This window comes from Lepisma saccharinum, chromosome 9 (genome assembly GCF_977018435.1).
Source record: "Lepisma saccharinum chromosome 9, izLepSacc3.1, whole genome shotgun sequence".
Lineage (NCBI taxonomy): Eukaryota > Metazoa > Arthropoda > Insecta > Zygentoma > Lepismatidae > Lepisma > Lepisma saccharinum.
Window position 1 is genome coordinate 77,130,568 of NC_139237.1, and position 20,448 is coordinate 77,151,015.

Below are 20,448 nucleotides of genomic sequence, written 5' to 3' on the forward strand. Positions count from 1 at the left end.
CCCAGATTTCGCTTCGTGTGGTTCCTCCCAGCGGTGAAAAATCGTCGTTCGTGAGTCGCATACGCAGATCAAATTCGGCGATACGTGTAAAGATAAACCTTTGCTGGTTTTGGTATTTAGGTGCTTACACAGCAGACCAGATAATTATTCAAGTAACCAGATTAGTAAAGGAAATTTCGTGTACCGTGTGACCCGATATCCAGAGAATTAGTAGTTTTGGAAGACATAAGTGCTGAACGTGGCTTCAGGCTTTCAAGTTTGGAAATTTAAGGTTAAGTGTATGGTTCAGAAGAGATTCGCTGAAATCCCATTTCATTTTATGCCGGTTCATACATTATTTAACAGTGTAACCTGCAATCGAAGCTGCGTCATGATTGAAAAAGCCAGTGGCCGAACCCCGTAGTGAAGTGGTTACAACAACACCAAGGAGTCCCGGGGTCGAATCCAGGCTGGGCATGGATGTCCCTTAATCAATTTCGTGATCATCAGCAGCAATCCTCATCTTCGCGAATAGCCAAAAGTGGCACAGAAGCGAAGTAAAAAAAAACAAAATAAATCAATCAACCAATCAATGAAAAAGTCAGCTGTTACCGAGATATTTGTAACATTGATCTTTGATTTCTGAAGCTGTAGAGTGTATCGACAAGTCAAACTAACTGCGATTGCCAACGGAGTGTTTATACTTCGACCTGTTTAGTCAGTATATTTTACGGATAATTTAGCCTCAAACTTAATTTTCTTTCCCTGTAGACTTCGCTATAAGTTTTTGTAGGGGAATCAAGTCATTGACTTAAATCTCAGTCGATAAGTAATAATAATAAAATTATTACTTTATAATAATGACAGTTTAGTTGTTAATTAGTTGTTAGAAGTTACCGTAAAGTCTGCCCGTTAATTAAAAAAAGGAAACTCAACGATTTTCTATTTAAATTCGAATATGTTAAAGATAGATAATGATTATAAATTACAATTGCGTGCACCATAAATATATTTTCATAAACAATTATTACAATTGCATGTAAAGTAATGGCTGTGGGGTGTTGGAGGTGGGAGAATCCCCCTCCCCTCCCAAGGATTACGCACTCTGTTTGGAATCCCACTTTAAACTGTAAGTCCTGTCCCGAATAGCCTATCTGATCACCACCATCGCTACTAATTATGATGAATTCTATACCAGTATCCTGGACTCCTACATTCTTGGACTTCCCCGATGGTGTAGTAGTAACGTCGCCGCCGCTTGTAATCATGGGGTCCCAGGTTCGATATCCGGTATAGGCACATTAATGGTTCGAATTCCACTTTGTAGGCCCGGTTTCATTTGGCCTATATGTGCATAAAGTGGACTTAAAACACAAACTCAATCAATCCTACATTCTTGCTTAAAACGCTTTACTTTTTGTGGATCACAGATGCATCAATAAGAGTCCGTGGCTGATGCTTTTCTGAGGCCCATATAGGGAACGTTAACATCTGCTCTCTAGCCCCTTCAGAGCGTGTTAGACGTGTTTCCAAACCGCAAAGTATTGGCAGAGAGAGACAGACGCAGTTTGCAAACAAAGTTCCCAGCCATATGTACTTGCTCTCAACTGGCAACGTTTACTTGGGCACCGGAAGTGTTGCACAGCCACCATCTGCCACACGAACCGACAAGACGGAAACGTGCGATGGTAACCCAAATATCCCAGCTCTCTCTGCTCGATCACTGCATGCGGAATGAACGTCCGAAAGATCGTGACGGTGGGGCCTCCGCGGATGCATGTTTGTTCGTTTCCCCGGGCCACCGGCGTGTATAAATCACACAAGGGGCAGCATGTGAAATGCTTTCAGATATGATAATGAGTTCCCGAGTGGGATGTGTTTCAACATCGGCGAGCGGGTATCCGGCTGGAGAGGAGAATTCGCGGACCGCAGGAAGGTGTGGCCGCCTCTGCAAGGTCTCTCACTCATTACACAGATTGCGTCCATCCAATTTGATCCCCCTAGAAGTCCCCCTCTGCCCCCCTTAGTCCTGCACAAATAACCTTGGTATGGCCGCTTTGAAGAGATATTAACTGCCGTTTCCTGCTTCTCGAGGGGGCTCTGTCGTTGTAATCAAAGGTGGATTTGCTGCAATTTTTTGGTTATTATTTGAGGAAAATGTGGAAGGTCAAGGTCTGGTAATTGCACGCTTTGTGTCCACTCTTTTGCGCTGCACTTCGCAATTAGGTTTGGAATCTCTGCCCAGGATGACTGCATTTGCAGCTTGGAATTCGAACGAACGCCACGTGTGCAATCTCGATATGTTCTTGGGAAAACACTCAAGTGTCAACCGCAGCGCGCTACGACGCCAGGGGTACCAGGTTCGAATCCTAGTCTGGGCATGGGTGCTCTTTGTGAGTATCCCTTCATCGATTTCATTATATTGTTAGTCATCGTCGCGATTAGCCAAAAGTAGCAGGAAAGCGACACTGAATAACAAACATCAAATCAAATGCCAACCTTTCTTTGACGTAGTACATCCTAGAAACTTCATCCTTGCAGGCAAACGAGGCGCTGGCGACTGGATCTACAGCCAGTATAATTCTGTTTGGGGTTTTTGCACATGTTTATTTGCTAGTTTCAAGTCCACTTTCTGCTCAGGTGGGCCAATCGGTACTGGCCCTACAGTTTAAAGAGGGATCCGAACCACTGTGCCTCCATCGGGAAACCTCAATTACAAGGAGGCGGCGTTATCACTACGCCATCGTGGAGGTCCGTGCGTGTTTGTGATTGTCCCTTCATTAATTTTGTCTGATTAGCATTCATCACCATCGTCGCGATTAGGCAAGAGCGACGTAAAATAAACTAAATCAATCCATACGTGTTGAGTGTGATGCTTACATATCACTTGGGGCCACCTCGGTGACCTAACGCGTTGGGTTGTCGACTCGCACTCTGGATAGTTCCTGAGCTTTCACCTTTACATATTTCGTTAGTTCTTTCTTTGTACTAAGATGCGGGCAGATGGCATAAAATGGGTAGAATGTCGCCAATATTGTCATCATCATAATTAGAAAACACATGGGACACTGCAACTAGTGAAGCGATGATTAGAGGACATAGACAGGTCGGAAATCACAATGGAATTCGAAACCAAGAGATCACTAGAGCGCCAAAAAGGTGGCCGCGGGAATTGGGACAAGTAGCTTATATCAGGAAAGTGTGTAGGGGGACAAGAAAGGGTTGGCGTGGATGAGGCTGAGGGGATGGATACATAATAGACTAAGAAGTGAGGAAGAAAGATACATTTGCGTACTATGCAATGGTTTTGATGGGCCGGAACACTTATTCTTATGCCAGGAAATGCGCGTCCTGTAGGGTTTGAAGCTAGGCAAGTTAAGAAAGATTGATCGAAACAATTGGGGGAGAAAGGAACTTGGAAACTTTGGGAAAACTCAGGGAAAAAAGAGATGCGGTTCAGAGGCGAAAAAGAATGAATGAATGGTTTACTTTATTTTACTTCGCTCTTCTGCCACTTCTGGCAAGTCGCGAAGATGAGGATGAATGGTGATAAGGTGAAATGGATGAATGGACAATCACAAACATATATGGACGGCACAACACGAGCCACACGGAGCATTTTACTGGTGAGAGTTCAGACGCCAGAGCCTCGCTAGACTGCAAGCTGCAGTACAGAGTGTAGTACTACGTGCAAGGGAGGTTGATAATTTGGTGTCTTTAGAAAGGGTCATCCTAGCATCTCAGGTGGGGAAAAAATTGATTGATTGATTTGGTTTATTTTACTTCGCTTTTCTGCCACGTTTGGCTAATCGCGAAGATGAGGATGAGTTATGATATGATGAAATTGATGAAGGGACACTCAGAAACGCCCATGCACAGATCGGGATTCGAACCCGGGACCACTGGCATCGTAGGTGGAAAAAAGAAGAGGACGAAGTGAAAACTAGTGGGGAAAAAAAAAGGAACCAGAACTGCTATGATAACACCTATAGGGACATGGACGTCCGCAGTATTTTTTCCAGGGAGGGGCAAGGAAGGTATTTTTTTTCCAGAGGGGGCAAACAAGGCACATTTTCTCCAAAAATAGTGTTGTTCCCTAAAAAAAACATTGCTTAAATTTGAATTTATGGTGTTCATGCAATCATTAACACATATTATTATGGCTAAAATTAATTGTGTGTGAAATACATAATTTTTGGTTGACTTTCATTTTCCAGGGAAGCACCACGGCCCCCCCTTGCCCTCCCTTCCGGACGCCCATGTATAGGGAATAGATGGGAAAGTGTATACTATACTGAAAGGGGGGAAGTAACAAAATGTATTAAAGTTGTAGTTTGCACAGCCGATGGCTCGCACACGAGAATGAGAAGCAAATCTAAAATCTATAATACTACCTTCAAACGGTGTACATGGCAGGCATGGAAACCATAGCGTGAAGAGATGAAGACGCGGAAGGTTTTGCACCCTCCCTTTAGGTTCATTTTTAGCTCCTCCAGCATCCTCCGTCTGTATCTTTACAGTTATCTCGCAGGAGCACCTTCCTTCCCGCACGTGCGACCACTTGATCACGCCGAGTGACAGCCAGATACTTTGTGTCAGACGGGGAGATAATATTGTGTGGGCTTGAGGTGCGCTGCTGTTCAAGGTAACATCTCCGCTGGGTGTAGATGACATGCTGGACGAGACTCGAAGGTCACAAGGTGTTTGTTTGTGTACGGCATTGCCCAGGCAGGAATTTGATTTCCTAGATTTCTTGCTCTTTTGTGTCCTTCAGATCCGTGTGATCCGCATATCCTAGCCTCAGGACCAGGGTGCGAAATCCCGGGGGTGGGGGACGGGGGGAATTCCCCCACCAACAATCTTGTTCTGAAATTCCCCCCCCAATTTTTCTGGGGGGGGGGGGGTTGTTTTAACAACAAACATAAACAATTAGTTTGGGATTCGAATATACTTGACTGGAATAATATCGAAAACATACAAAAATAAAAAAAAACGGACAACAAAGAGCCTCATCTCTTAAGACACTGAACCCAGCAATCCCCAGAACACAGAAATTAGACCAACTTGTTATTTCTTACCCCATTTCTCATCGCCTTTCGTTAGCAATCACGAAGTATACGTATATTAATAAAACACGTAGCATTTATATGTGAATTTTATACAGGAAACTATTATCTTCTTAATGTCTCTTAATGTTTGCCCCTCCTCACTTAAATCATTGTTCATAGCATCAGTAGTACATTAAAATCTTCAATTTGCAATTACATTTTGAATGAAAGACAGTCGATATCATATATTGTATATTTTATGATATTTAATTATATTTATTTAACAAGAAATTCAAATACAGCGTTAACCATTTTACATTGGAATATACGTATCACAGTAGAAAGAGAACATTGATTATTTAATAATTGACATATATTTAATAACATTATATATATATAGTGTCTGTCTTGTCTGTCTGCTCCTTCCCCCCCCCCTCCACGAATCTCCAGTGATTTCGCACCCTGCTCAGGACCCTATAAAGGCTGCACGATATTGAATCTCAATATCAACTGATTATCGATAACAAATCAATATATCCAGCATCGAACATGTCGATATCGATAATCTCGAATGTCGAAACACCTGTTCGAATCATATCGTCACTCATCACTAGGGAATGGATTTTAAGATGCAACACCTTCCCAGGAATATAGCTGTTTCCTTACCGATCGTTGGAGATATGTATTTTAGGACATGAAATCAAGTAAAATAAACACATTTTGCTGCACCTTTTCGTGAGATTAGCACATTTATCCCCTTTTTACCTCCTCGTTGATTTTCAGCACCTTTTCCTTTCCTTTTCTTTCATGTTTTGATAAAAAAATTGGACGGATTTTCGCTCTTCTTGAGGAGCTATATAAAATCCTGTAGTCTCATTTTGTAGAGCAGAACGAGAGCTATAAAATGGTATAATACAATTATTGCAGCTCCGATAGTTCCCAAAATAATGTAGCAAAAACCGTCGAGAGAAAACACAACTTCAACAAAACCTATTCAAACAGAACCACAGTTCTCTATGCGGTCCGCGCGCATTATATACAGAAGCCGCAGAAAAAGAGAGCATTGAATAAAGACATTTTTTCAGCACCTTTTTGAAAAAAATTTCAGAACTTTTTCTCCTTTCCCCGACCATAATTTTGCACCTTAAAAATTCCTTTCCCTACTCATCACCATCGTTACGATTAACCAAAGGTGGTAGAAAAGCGACGGTAAATAACAGAAATCAAATGAAATCGTACCGAGGATATCGGTATCGTCGATATCAATATATTACGCCGATTTTTGGAGGTCGACATTTCTATGATATCGATGCTTTGATATTTTTAAAATATCGAGTCGAATCGATGTATCAAAATATCGCTCAGTCCTAGCCCCTGAATATGGATATCCAAATTTCTGATATATGAATCCGATTCTGGTTCTCCCTAAGTCAGGATTCTACCCTTGACAATCTTCTTGACTGAATGCCCTAACGGACCTCCGTTGCAGAGGTTAGCACAGCGCGCAGAAAAAAAGAGAAAACCCGGAATATAATCAGCTTCTCACTATTTGTATGAGTAATGATTGGAATAGTTAATTATGAAAGCGTTCTACGAAATCTCAACTGAGAATTCTGGTTTCTAGTGGGAGCTTGTGCAATACGTTGCATCTCAATTACCTTTGGTGTGCAATAGGATCTTGTCTAGTGAGCAGGAAATCCTTCACTTCCTGGAATTATGCGCAATACGTTAGCTCGGGCAATTGAACATGAATTCCGCTTAAGTCTTTGCTGTATGCGATATGATCGAAAATATTCTAAGGTTCTTTCCCTGGGGCGGGGGAATTTGGATCATGTTGATGATGTTTTCCAAATGAGCAAACCTGGCAACGATTCGCAGCTTGATGCTGATCTCCAGGGACGGTTTTATATGTACCAAAAAGGTGTTCAGATATGTAAACATACAAAATATGAAATTGTAGTATATGGACTCACAATTATGAGACATGTCAATGTAACTGTGGAGTAGTTGGTTAGCGCACCAGATTTATAGTAAAATCACAGGTCTGTAGCACAGACAAATGATTATTCATTTGTTTGTGTCTGTAGTAAGTTCATCCTCACCACCTGCAAAAAGAAATTTTGTTCACCTGAAGACGAGAAAAGAGGTTCCCTCTCGAAACGTAGTGTTAGAATGAGTACAGGGTGTTTCACTTAGGATAATAAAATAAAAGTTCGTAACAACATTGAAACAACTAATTCGAATGCTTGAAAGTTTGTATCACTATGAAACTGAAAAGGTTTTAAAGGCAATGAATGCGCTGTGGCAGGTTGCACATATGCAAGAGCTATAAAGTCCTTCCATCTCCCGAGAAGGCGTCAGTCGTCATGTGGACGCCACATTTATTTGTTTTGTAGCACTTGCAGAATTCAAATCTGTCCATGAACACGTTAAAGGAATACGATGTATCTCAACTCCAAGAAGGAACAATCTTCCAGCAAGATGGAGCCCCATGCCATTTTCCCAGGAATGGATTGGGAGAGAATCTCGTTTCATGACGTGGCCGCCACGGTCACCAGACCTTACTGTGCTCGACAAAGTGTATGTGTTAAGGACAAAGATCTGCCGGACTTACGCGATAGAATTCATGCTGCAATCGACAATGTGACGCCACAAATGCTAGAGAACGATGGGTTGAGGTAGAATACCATTCAGACATTTGTCGTGCCACCAATGGTGCACATGTTGAAGTGTACTAGGCATGTAACAAAACTTATATTATTATAGTCCTAAGCTGAACACCCGATATAGATAAAATTATCATCCATGACGTACTCTGTCTCTTTTCAGTTATTCTTGTTCTGCTTGTAGTATTTGTCTTTAGTCCTTGAAATAGAATTTATATATTTCTTGGTTTGGAAAGCGAGTGTGGATAGTGTTGTATTCACACCACTGTGTCTTTGCGTTAAGGACAGGGCAGAGTTTGCCTTCGTGTACTGATAACAGAACAAGTTCTGGCTTTCAATCAGCCGCGTAATAAGCCAAGTGAAACTGGTCGAAGGAGCCAAATCACACGGAAGCTTGGCGTTGAACATTGCTCAGCCCGGCGACTTGACGCGGAAAGCAGCTACGTGACATGTTCAAAGTCTGATTCGCTGGTTATGAAAGCGGCTGCTGCTGAATATTAAGCAGATAGCTTATTGGTAATTTCCTGCCCGCTTTGGAGTCGTGCGGAATTTCTCTCTTGATTTCTTGGAAAATCGGACAGACATCCCGCTACCGCTGCTCTTGCCGAGATGTCCCGGACAAGAAGTTGCAACCCCATAAACCGGGTTCGATTCTCGAGAATAGGTGGTTGCTAACTAAACCATAAGGAAGTGAATGCGAAAAATTAGTTCAAAGTTTCACCACCAGGTTGAAATGTGGCGCTTAGAATTAAATTTCCCCTATTAGGAGCCCGTTGGAAGCAACGGATTGCGATGAAAGGTGTAGAGGCGATGGAGACTACGGGGAACCAATGCTGACTAAAAAATAGTTCAAGTTTTCACCGCCAGGTGCATGGGTGTCGGGAGAGGGGGCGGGGTCAGACGGGTGGGTGGACCCCCCCCCCCCCACGGAAATTTAAATCGTTCATTTAAAATACAAGAAAGCCAAAAGTTTGTTCCTCTTATTGTTAAGAACAGAAATGAAGTTAATTTAGTTGTATTCGAACAGAATAATCAAAGTAAAAATGCATTGGATCGAAAGCATTGAGTGAAAAATGAAGAATCAAGGTTATATTCTACCATTCCATCCAAAGAACAAATGGTTCCACAGTTTTCAAAATTCTAATAATTACCCTTGTAGGTGAGAGGTCACACAATAAACTTTATGAAAAAAAATCTCCCTAACATTTAAAGCCTTTTCTTGAACGAGACGTGCAAAGGTTAATATCAAAATGCATTTCAGACACTAACTGCGTAAAATGCAAAATAGTTGTGCTGGTATTCACTCATTCAATGGATCGAGTCTTCTCATTTATTTAATTATTATTATTTCGAATACAATTTATTTTTGTTAGTTTATAATAATAATTATTATTATAATCACATTTATAACCGTGGTAATAATAATATTTTTCTCCTGTTTAACTTTTATCATTTGCCCGACCCCCCTTGCAAAAATTTCTGGAGACGCCCATGGTCAGTTGGGAATGTGCCGCTGAAATAGCAACAACCTTAAGTGGGACATGCAAAACTTTATTTTTCGTTTATGTCAGTACAGCAGTGTTCAGTATGCGCTCCCTTAACGTGAATGGCCCTTTCGTAGCTTAAGACAGCGTTATCAATGCACGGAGAGTTTCCCCCAGATGTTGTTCCATATGCACCAGAATTAAGCGTCACAATTACATCTGGTGTGAAAATTTGAACTATTTTTTTTCTCAGCATTTTCTTCCCCATAGTCTCTGTACCAAATTTTATCGCAATCCGATGCTCTGGAAAATATAACAGTTGAAGGAAAAATTAATTGTTTTTGCCGGTTCCCGTGGCGGAGTGGTTAGCACATCCCGCTACGACGCTAGGGGTCGAATCCCGGCCTGGGCATGGATGTTTGTGAGTGTCCATTCATCAATTTCATCATGTCATCACTCATCCCCATCTAAACAAATTAACCAAGAGCACAAAAAAGAAGTAAAATAAAGCAAATCAATCAATCAATTGTTATTTTTATGTCACAGGTGGAACACAATACAAAGCAAAAGTACACACAGAACTCGACATGCATTAAATCAATCTTGATGCACTTTTAATGCATAAATTGACAGTTAAATGTGGTTTTGTTATCTTTTAAATTATCGTGCCTGATCTTCCCAATTTTTAGTGCCTCACACGTAATCCCAGGTGATAGAAGTACCTTGTATGCATTTCTGTGTATATTTTGGTTTACCAAAAAGTCCATCATTTGCATTTTGTGCACGTTAGTGTGTTATTGGAATCAACATATGTGTGGCAATTGACTCGTTTTGGGTTCTGTGTGTAAATAAAAATCACACACACACACACAGGCCCGTAGCTAGAATTGATCTCCAGGGTGGGCTGAAGGGTTATCATGGGGGGCTTTGTAAACCAAGTCCATTTTCCAAAGTTTAACATTATTAAATGAAGGCAATTTTGTGTGTGTGTGTTGGAGGGGGTTCATTAAGTTTACATACATTTCAGAAATATACAAATACTACATTTTTCTATATCATTTAAAATACCACTTGATGTGTTAATTGAATACTACTGAAATCGTCCCTTACTACACACTCCATACTACTTTTGATAATACAGATAGGTATTTATATCATGCAAGAAAACATGGACAATATTCAATCACAGTACCTACAGTAGTACATTCCACCTCCCGCTGAAGCAATGAAACACTCCTTCATTCCCAAAACTTGGGAGCTGTTAACCTTAGATGCTGATGCAGAGGGAATTTTCATGATGACGTCAAAGTCACTGATTTCTGTCTAAACGGGAGGTTGCAACAGAGCCAGTGAAGGTACAGATAAAGAAATTCCCCTATGAAGGAACTATCTAAAGTCTACAGTGGAGAATCTTCTAAATACTTGCCGCTGCTGTTCCTGCTGTGTGAATTTATCCTTCACCAAAGTTTTGAGAAAATAATATCTGTTGTCTACATTTTCACTCTTCACTACAAATAAATTGTACAAAATGGTTTTACCTAATGTCAAGGGGGCTGACGGCAATGCCAGGGGGCTCACGGTTGTTGCAGGGGGGCTGAGCCCCCCTGGCCCCTGCCTGGCTACGGGCCTGCACACACATTATGTAAAATGCCTTATACTATTAATTAAATTGTTACTTGCATTTTTAACGAGATGACAATTTTATATTGTTGACTCACAAGATAGAATTTTAGAAATTGAGATTCGGGGCTTTGACATGGAATGCCCCTGTTCTAGATTTTGATTTAAAATCGTGCATTGTGTAACAGCGTATCCTATTTTTGCTTACGGTGATATGGTAACCCCTATCATTCACTGTTTAATAATTAATAGTTCTAAATATCTGTTTTTTTCTTTGCAGGCGCGATCGGAAGAGCAGCTGGAGAACGAGCGAGCATGGCTGGAGGCGGAGAAGGTGTGGCTGGTGCACCGGGGAGGCTTCTCGGCGGCCAGGCAGCTTCGGGAGACCGACTCGGGGGAACCGCTGCAAGAGAACAAGCTGCGGATACGCCTCGACACCACCGGGGATGTCCTGCTCGTCGAAGAGGATGATGTCGAAAAGGTGAGTCGTGAGATTCTCACGTACCGATATTTTGTCATAGTCGTTATCGGCGACGACACCTGCACGAATTTGGCACATGCACCGATAAAGTCTGAGTTCTCGCCGGTATCTTGGTGAGAGCGCATGAAGTTGTGGCCAAGTCTGAGAGCAGATATGGCATTACTGTGTGCGTCACGGAATGCGAAATCATTGAAATATTCGCAGCAAGATTTCCGGAACGCAGTTCTTGCACACTTCCAACTTGATCTTTTCTCTCCATTTGGTGAAATGCAGGTACCGAGAAAGCAAAATCATGATTACAGCCTTTTCACTGTTCCATGCGACCTTCACTTTGGCTTTGTCCCAAAGTCAGGGAGGGGGTTGCTATTTTAACAACACAACTTCTTCCTTGACACATCTGAAATTTATGACTGAGGTTCTGTCTTTTTCATAGCGAGCTGTCGTTGGTCCAGTCCGACTGCCGATTTGTCGAGTGGAGCTCCGGCTGCATACAGACCAGTCGGTGGTCTTTCCAGAGAAAGTATCGTGCCAGACCACATGTGCAGCTGTGCTATTAACCCCCGTTGAATTTTGGTGCTGACAATATCGGTTTCGGAGACGACATTGATTTTATCGGTGCATGTTCAAACGTTCTGAAGCATTGGTGTTTGCTGCCATTAATCACCCTTATGGTCGGGCATCACGCAGCTGCTGGTTCTTCTTCACCTACCAGCTGCTGGTTCTTCTTCACCTACTACCACCACCACGAGCACCACTACTAATTCAACATATTTTATTGTTATTACTACCTCCATTACTATTATTATTGCTTGCAACTTATTCTTAGTTTTCACCATCTAGATCCTGCAGAATCACCCGTCTCATGGTCATATGAAATCGAAAATAAAGGATTCCCTGATAACAATATTATACCCATTTCACGTCAACACGCCGCTATAAAAAAAAAAGTAGCTGGGGATATAAGAGGGGATGGGGCAATGCACCCAATATAACAATATCACGTCACGTGCAAAATGTATAATCATGGCAAAAGTTGGTCTATGTGGGCCAGAACCAGTGATGGTATCATAGTGAGGCACGGGGGCGGGCGCCCCAGTTCACAGGCAAACAAGTACACGAAAGAGCCAGATCTGGCTCCAAGAGAGCTAAGTTGGCAACACTGACTCGGAGGGAAAAGTCGGGCAGAGACTGTCCCGTAAGAACACGAAAATACGTAAATTTTAAATAAATAATTGTGAAAGAGTATCTCCATTGCCCGGAGACTACTACTGTTATTGATCTGCATCACTGTCACATGATGTACAAAATGCATCTAAAATACACAATATTCGGCCATGAGTTGGGGTAAAAAAGTAACTCGTACAGATCCCAGCCTACAGCTCTGATTAGGTGAAGGAATTCCCAGTCTCCAGTGTTGTTGCCTGTTTTAGTTGAATTCTTAAGCAGCGGAAGTAGATGTTTCACATGTTATTAGCAACATCCCATGAAGGGCAAGTGCCAATTAGCCTTTTGTTTTATCTGCATCGCTGCGGCATTAGCTTCGATGTTGAGGCAAGGCCAACTGAAACTCAGGTGCATAACTTTGTGCAATGTGACTTTACACTTTGTCTGATGTGCTGCGAGGTCGTATTAGTGTTATTAGTATTGCTTTGCACTCTTTCTGTAGAAGGACGTAGTTGATAGTAGAAGGACGTAGTTGATAGACATGTGTGAGGACCTCGAAGACACTAATAATTTTTTTTAAAATGCTATGGTTTTTATTTTTACAGTTGCACCGCACTGCTATTTCAATATTAACTTATTAATAAATTAAGTAGAATAGTCATAGACATTATCAAAATATTTTGTAAGGGGTTCAGACCATTAAATAGAAACTGATAAAGTTACGATAATATGCACAACCAGTGCTTTTTTCTAGGAAGAAGATTGTGGTATGCTTCAATTTGTTGTGCCTATCATAAAAACTACTCAAAATGTGTGTTCATGAATGATTATACATCCATGTAGGCACACACACACACACATACAGACTCATTTATTTAATTAAAATAAAATATTATTAGTTCAATTCTCACGTATAAAAGGTGCCAGTATAGTGCACCATTGTGTACTGTCAGGAAAAGTAGCCTTGTATAACAATATTATCACTATTATATTTATTATTATTATTATTAATAAGGTAGGCTCGGTGCCTGATCATGATAAGTGATTTAAATGGTTGACTTTTGATCTGGCCACCTAAGTTCCCTGGTTTAAATCCCAGCCTGGGCATGGGTGTTATTTCTTCAATTTCATGTATTCATCACTCTTCCTCATCATTATGTTTAGCCAAAAAGTGGCACAAAAGCGATGCTGAGTAACAGAAATACGATAATTAGTAATAACAAGTATATTAAACTAATAAATTATTATTTAATACATGCTTGGCCAAACTCCATTTCATAAGAAGCGAATATCAGACACAACTGTTATTCTATATTTTGTTCAGATCTCAAACCATGAATACAATGAAGTACATAATCATTTTCATGTTTTACTGGGTATTAATAACTTGTTGTTCTTTTTGCAGGCCAATCCTCCACAATTCGATAGGGTGGAGGATTTGGCAGAACTTCGGTACTTGAATGAATCCAGCATCCTGCACACCCTTCGTCAGAGGTACGGCAGCAATTTAATACATACCAACGCTGGAAACTCAACTATTATTATTAATCCTATGGCACCATTAGCAATCTATTCGGATAAGGTAAGTAGTTCCATATTTAATGTGCATGCATTCTCTTGTTATATTTAGAAGAGTTAAGGTATGAGGTGCAAATAAATTTCAATTGATCTTTGCCTATCTTATTTTGTTTCAACGCCATCACTAAAATCTTTAGTAATGCAACCTCTAATGTGTAAATTTTATGATCAAGGTTAAGCAACTCTATTTTGGCATTGTATAAAATTTGAAATCATGGAAAGTTGAGCATTTTTCACTTTGTGACATAAAAAAAATGCAGTACAGGGTGATTCAAAAAGAATATAAGTATTACAAACAGGTATATTTGAAAAATAGAAGTAGTACAACTCTGAAAGTTTTGACACTTACTTACGAATATCTAAAGATGTTCAATATGTTCTCCACCAGCAGCACAAACAACATCACAGCAGTACTCAAATTAATTCTAAACTCGGGAAAGCATGTCCATCGTCACTGACACTACAGTAGTAGTGATCCGATTTTTCAACTCTTCCAGGTCATTTGGTGGTGGTGGTACATAACCAGTTTCCTTATTGTACCCCCACAAGAAAAAAATCAAATGGAGACAAATCCGGTGACCATGGAGGCCAGCTGAAGAGTGCCAAGTCTCTAGCAAGCTCAAAGACAAAATGCCTTCTTCTGCTGAGTTGCCATTTTCACCCTGACTGAAGTAGTGAGTTCGTTAGGACAAACAGCACTGCAACGTGGCAAATTAGACAACATTATCTTCTGCCAGGGAGAGCTGTGCTGTTCAGTAATCAGTAGTTTCGACAGCATACTGGTTTGAAATACGTATATTCTTTTTGAATCACGCTGCAATATCTGGGAATAGTATTTCTCTTTAAAAACCATATTGAATTCACCAGTAGGTTTTATATTTCCCTTTATTTATAAATGCCAACCTTTACTATTTTTTTATTTTTTTGCTGAAATTATACCACATTTTTGCTAACAAGTTGATACAGTTTGTTTTTAATGAAAAGAGCACTAGCTGATTTAAGTTTTGTAAAATATTAATAATTGAGTTAGTTTTACTGCACTCTTTTGTTTGTTTTCCAAATATGAAATATACATTTATTGTGAACACAAACTAATAGTGAAATGAACATAAATGTAAGTGTGTTGATAATTACAATCTGAAATCAGTATGAACATTCACAAGTATTAAATTTAATAAAAACCCAATGTAATATTTGGAACATATTCAATGCATATTTTGTGGGGTAGTGGAAATTCCTTTCATATATTTGATAACATTGTGATATATAATTTAGCACCCCTTTACTTGGCTAGAAAAAAAATCAACCAAGGAAGGAGGATTCTGTATCCGGGGGGGATTTCCCAACCTGTCATGTATATTGATAGTGTAATGTGCTTTTTTCCAGGTTATCCACATGTTCAAAGGGTGTAAAAACGAGGACATGCCACCTCACATATACGCTACAGCTCAATCGGCCTATAGAAATATGCTTGCATCTAGAAGTGACCAGTCTATAGTATTTATTGGTAGGAGCGGCAGTGGTAAAACAACCAATTTTAGGCATGTGCTACATTACCTCATTTTGGCAGCGGGCTGTGTCAATAAAGTTCTCTCAGGTATGTAGACAGGCAATAATTTTAATTCTGCTCTTGCCAAAGCTGTATTGAAGGATTTTGATTGATTGGGTTGCTTTATTTTACTTCACTTTTGTGCCACTTTTGGCTAATTGCGAAGATGGGGATGAGTCGTTATATCATGAAATTGATGAATGGACACTCACAAACATCCATGCTCAGGTCAGGATTCGAACCCGGGCTCCTGGCATCATAGCATGATGTGCTAACCACTCCGCCACAGGAGCCAGCTGTAATGAAGTAGTTATGCTTAAATGTTCCCTGCTGAAACAGTAGATCAATAGCTGTTTTGAAACATCTACTGTGTTCAGATTTTCAAACGTATATAAATAGAAATTGTTAATAACTAGGAATGAAATGTAATATTTACAGCCACAAACTTAAGCCAAAGACACTACAAACTACTACACTACAACTACAAAATTATATATGTGTATAATATTGAAGAAATTATTTTCACTGTACTGTTTTCAGTAGATCAATAGGTGTTTTGAAACATCTGCTGTGTTTAGATTTTCAAATAGATACACCTGGTAGCGTCGTCGCCTTGTAATCAAGGGGTACCGGGTTTGATACCTGGTGGAGGCACATAGTGGTTCGGATCCCACTTTAAACTGTAGGTCCAGTCCCGATTATCCTTGTTGTGCATAAAGTGGACTTAAAACACAAACTCAATCAATCAATCAAATAGATACAAAAACAAATTGTTAATCAGGACGAATAACAAGTTATATTTACAGCCAACATGTTGAGCTAGACAGACTACATACAACATTACATGTAATACTGAAGAATATTTCGCTTGTAGTTCCTCTACTGTACATGTGCAGTAGGAAAGCAATGAGTTTCAGTAGATTTCTGAGAACAATTGATAACAGTAGATTATATCTTCTGCAAACAGTAGAAACTTATAGCAGGGCTTAATAATTTCAATGTGTAAATATTTTCAGAATGTCTCACTGAACACTTTCAGATTCTGTCAATATACTGCAGTCTACAGATTTTTGATCTCTTATGAAAATCATTTTCATGAATATAGATGAATAAGACTTGAGGTTCTCTTGAGCCTTTTGGTCTGTTTTGAATAACTACTTCACATTTGGATTTAAATCGTATATATTATACGTATATATGTATTGAATTTTTCCTAGAAAATCGTGGATATTTATGTGTGAGTTGCATTCTCTGTTGTCTAGATATCTAAGGGGGGCAAAGACAGTATTTTTCCCTTTGTAGATAAGATTTAGCATAGTGCGGGGGCAAAAGTAGCCCCCCTCCCCTAATTGCCACCACTGCCAGTAGTTTATCTTTCAGAATAATGTTTAGAATGATGATTTTGGCATTATGCCTATTTATTTGTAAATACATGTACAGGTTCATGTGTTAATAGCCTAGTTGGAGATACAGATAAGCTATGCATGTCTGCGCATGTATTTTGATTTTGTTCAATATAATTTACTTTGTCTAGTAACAGCAGTTTTTCAATGTTGTTTAACTAGCAGACAAATTGACAATAATTGACTGGTTAATGCTCTTTGGTATATTGCATTGCATATGTATGATGTCATAATATACTTGTAATGAACTAAATACAAATGCAAAGCATAGACACACACCCATGTTCACACACCCATACAAAGCAAGATTGTAATGGATTCCTGTTTCCCAACATAAAATTATTATTAAGGAGTTAACATTTCTTTGTTTATTTCAGTGGAAAAGCTGAATGCTATTTCGACTGTACTGGAAAAATTTGGGAACTGTAGGACTGTGATGAATGCAAATGCTACTCGTTTTACAGAAATATTTAGTTTGGATTTTGACCAGTCGGGGCAGGTCGCATCTGCTTCAATACAGGTGAGTTATTTACACACACACACACACACACTTAGTCATATTTTATGTTCGTGCATAAACATATTTGAACATTACAAAGTAAAACTCTAGGGTACTGACGTGGTATAGTTGCAATGGAATACTTACATAGTATTAAAATCTATAACCATTTTGAACAAATTTAAATTGTTTGCAGTATTCTTGCAACAGTGGTAATTGCTCTGGGTTTTGCTAAACTCAGCCCCAAAGTATTATAAATTGACAAAACTAGTCTGTGGTAGCAACAAGGTTTGCTCATATATTTGTTTAATACTACATACCATTTCTTGTTAATAATACACACTTAATTGTGGTGTCTAAAATCTACTCAATAAATGAAAGTCAATATCTTTGTATTTACTTTTCAGGTTTTGTTACCAGAGCGATCTCGTGTAGCTCAAAGACCCGAGGGTGAGCCAACATTCCATATATTCTACCAGTTGTTAGCTGGGGTGGAGGGGCAGCTCCGAAGGGATCTTCAACTGGAGAACATTGCAGATCCAAATCTCTTCATGACTCCTTTGCAGAGGGTAATGTAATTCTTTCATACATGAATAACAAACAGATTTCCTAAAAGCAGTAAATAATAATAAAATCATAAAACATACATCTTTAACATCTTTCAGATGTGTATGGAAATTATCTTCTTTCTTGCCATGTACTTTACACTTCCACTAACAAAAAACGAAAGTGCTTTTTATTTTTGCCTTTGGTGAATTGAAAGTAATGAAAGAATGTGATTATAAACATTATTTATTTGTACATTTTAAATGTTTTTCTTGACTGTGTTCATTGTCTAACAAAGTTGCAATGATGTAAGCAAAAACAAAATGTTTTTTTGTTGTAACATATTCGGCTTTACTCACAAATTGTAATTTCTGTTTTTTGAATGTACAAGTGGCTATGAGGTATGCCTCAAAAGAAATATTACAAGGTATATTTCTTCAGTATTTGTCCTTTATTTTTACAGAACACACAGTACAATAGGTTTCATGATTAACACCTTATCTTTCAAACATAGACTTCATTATAAATACAGAGAAACTAGTACTCACTTTTATCCACGAAGCTGTTTTTTCTTTTTCGATTAATTTCAGTGGCCACTGCCACCATCCTCATTGGACTTGCTGTACTGTTGCTTGGCATAGTACATAAAGCAGAAATACAGGTCAGACACCCTAACCAGCCACAATCAACCTCCAGCGGCCAATAAAAATGGTTTGCCTTTCCCTACCATCCCACCACTTCCAACCGCATATCCAAAGCCCTTCTCCCATATGGCATCAAAGTAGCACACAAAGAATCTTGATAACCCAGGTGTATACGATGCAGAGTGTGAATGCAAGGCACATTACATCGGCAGGTCAATCAGATCTGTCAATGAAAGAATCCAACAGCACCTAGCAGATGCAAAAAAAGCCCAACCCACTACTGGTCTTGCTAAACATATCAAATATAATAGCCATAAAATTCAAAAGGTTCAAGTCAAACACACTGCCCACATGCTCGTAGACACCAAAATCAAGGAAATGCACGCCATAATGCACTTCCCGCACGAGCTAAACATCGATAGCAGGCAAGCACATCACACTTGGATTCCCCTACTACAACAGTTTTCGCCTGGAAATAGCAGACGACACAGACCCAGACGAACATTTAACAACAGCACACCTAGTGGCAGCCAGAGAACTACAAACAAAAGACGCACGCCAAGCAACAATACAGCAAGTTCCAATGAGGATGGTGGCAGTGGCCACTGAAATTAATAAGAAAAGAAGAAAACAGGTTTGCGGATAAAAGTGAGTACTAGTTTCTCCGTATTTATATACTACCGCGTGTCTCTTTTCCCAATTATGAATGACTCCATTATGATTGATAAATATGCACATTTATTAAAAATTGGTGTCTCAAAAGTTGTTTCACAGTTCCATCACAGTTGTCATCATTCTGAAACCTGAGATCACAAATGTGTTTTTCAGAAGTGGAAAGAGGTGATAATCTATGCTTCTATTCCATGTTTGCTGGTTTGTTTTGGGGGTGCTATGGAGAACCTATAGCTCATTGAATGCAATTATCTGAAGACCACAAGGTTCAGAGAACACCCTGTCATTCCTATTTGGACCACTGTTTCAGTTAACCACGAGCTTCTGCCAAAATGATGGTGCAGAGTGCTACCAACTGAAGGAAGTGAATACAGTAGTACCTCAATTTTACGTTTTTAAGGGAAATAAGATAACAAAACTTAAAATGCGGGAACTTGTATTTTTTTCGCAGATTTCCATGTGTCTTCACTGGGACCATGAGGATTGAATTCATAATGAGGGGGGCATAGTGGTAGTGTTGTCACCATGTAATCAAGGGCTCCTGGGTTTGATATCCAGCGGAGGCACATAGTTGTTGGACCCCAACGTTAAACTATAGGTCCAGGCTCGATTAGCCTTGTATAAAGTTTGTGAACGTAAACACAGCAAATCAAATTGGCTGAGCTTCAAGTTTACTGATGCTACCCACCTTGTAAAATCAGTTTTGCAATTCCCCTTGTGTGATTGTTTGATTCCATAATCTATGTATGGGTTTATTTTTCTGTGTGGTCTCTTTTTCTAATTTTTTTTAGCACCACAGTTAACCTACTGTAAAAATGCTTGTGGTAGTATTTGCAACACAGTGGTATTTTTCATCATTCTGTTTTGTTATGTAGAAATTTCAGTGAAAATTGCAGGCTTGACACCCACTCGAACCTCTGTGTCTGGCATATCATGCTATTTCTCTACAAACAGCTACCAAGTCAGCCCAGGTTTCATGTATTTTTCACTGCTGCTGTTTTACCTGTGTGGAATTTTCTCTTTTTTGTTAGTTCTTCATTTTTGTGTACATGTAAGGATGTACTGTGAGGCAGTTCTCATCTCAATTAGAGTTCTCTTTTTACCAATAATTTACG

The 20,448-nt window shown here is 39.6% G+C and overlaps 1 protein-coding gene across 3 annotated transcripts in view; it reads left to right on the plus strand.

Annotated features, from left to right (window-relative positions):
• The window catches only part of Mhcl (Myosin heavy chain-like), a 303,279-nt gene that overhangs the window by 116,470 nt on the left and 166,361 nt on the right, over positions 1 to 20,448 (plus strand). For all 3 annotated transcript variants that reach the window (XM_083128453.1, XM_083128454.1, XM_083128455.1), the window contains 5 exons: positions 11,078 to 11,278; positions 13,848 to 14,024; positions 15,407 to 15,617; positions 17,350 to 17,492; positions 17,879 to 18,040. In XM_083128453.1, coding sequence (XP_082984579.1) covers positions 11,078 to 11,278; positions 13,848 to 14,024; positions 15,407 to 15,617; positions 17,350 to 17,492; positions 17,879 to 18,040 — 894 coding nt within the window. The remainder of the gene's footprint in view (positions 1 to 11,077; positions 11,279 to 13,847; positions 14,025 to 15,406; positions 15,618 to 17,349; positions 17,493 to 17,878; positions 18,041 to 20,448) is intronic.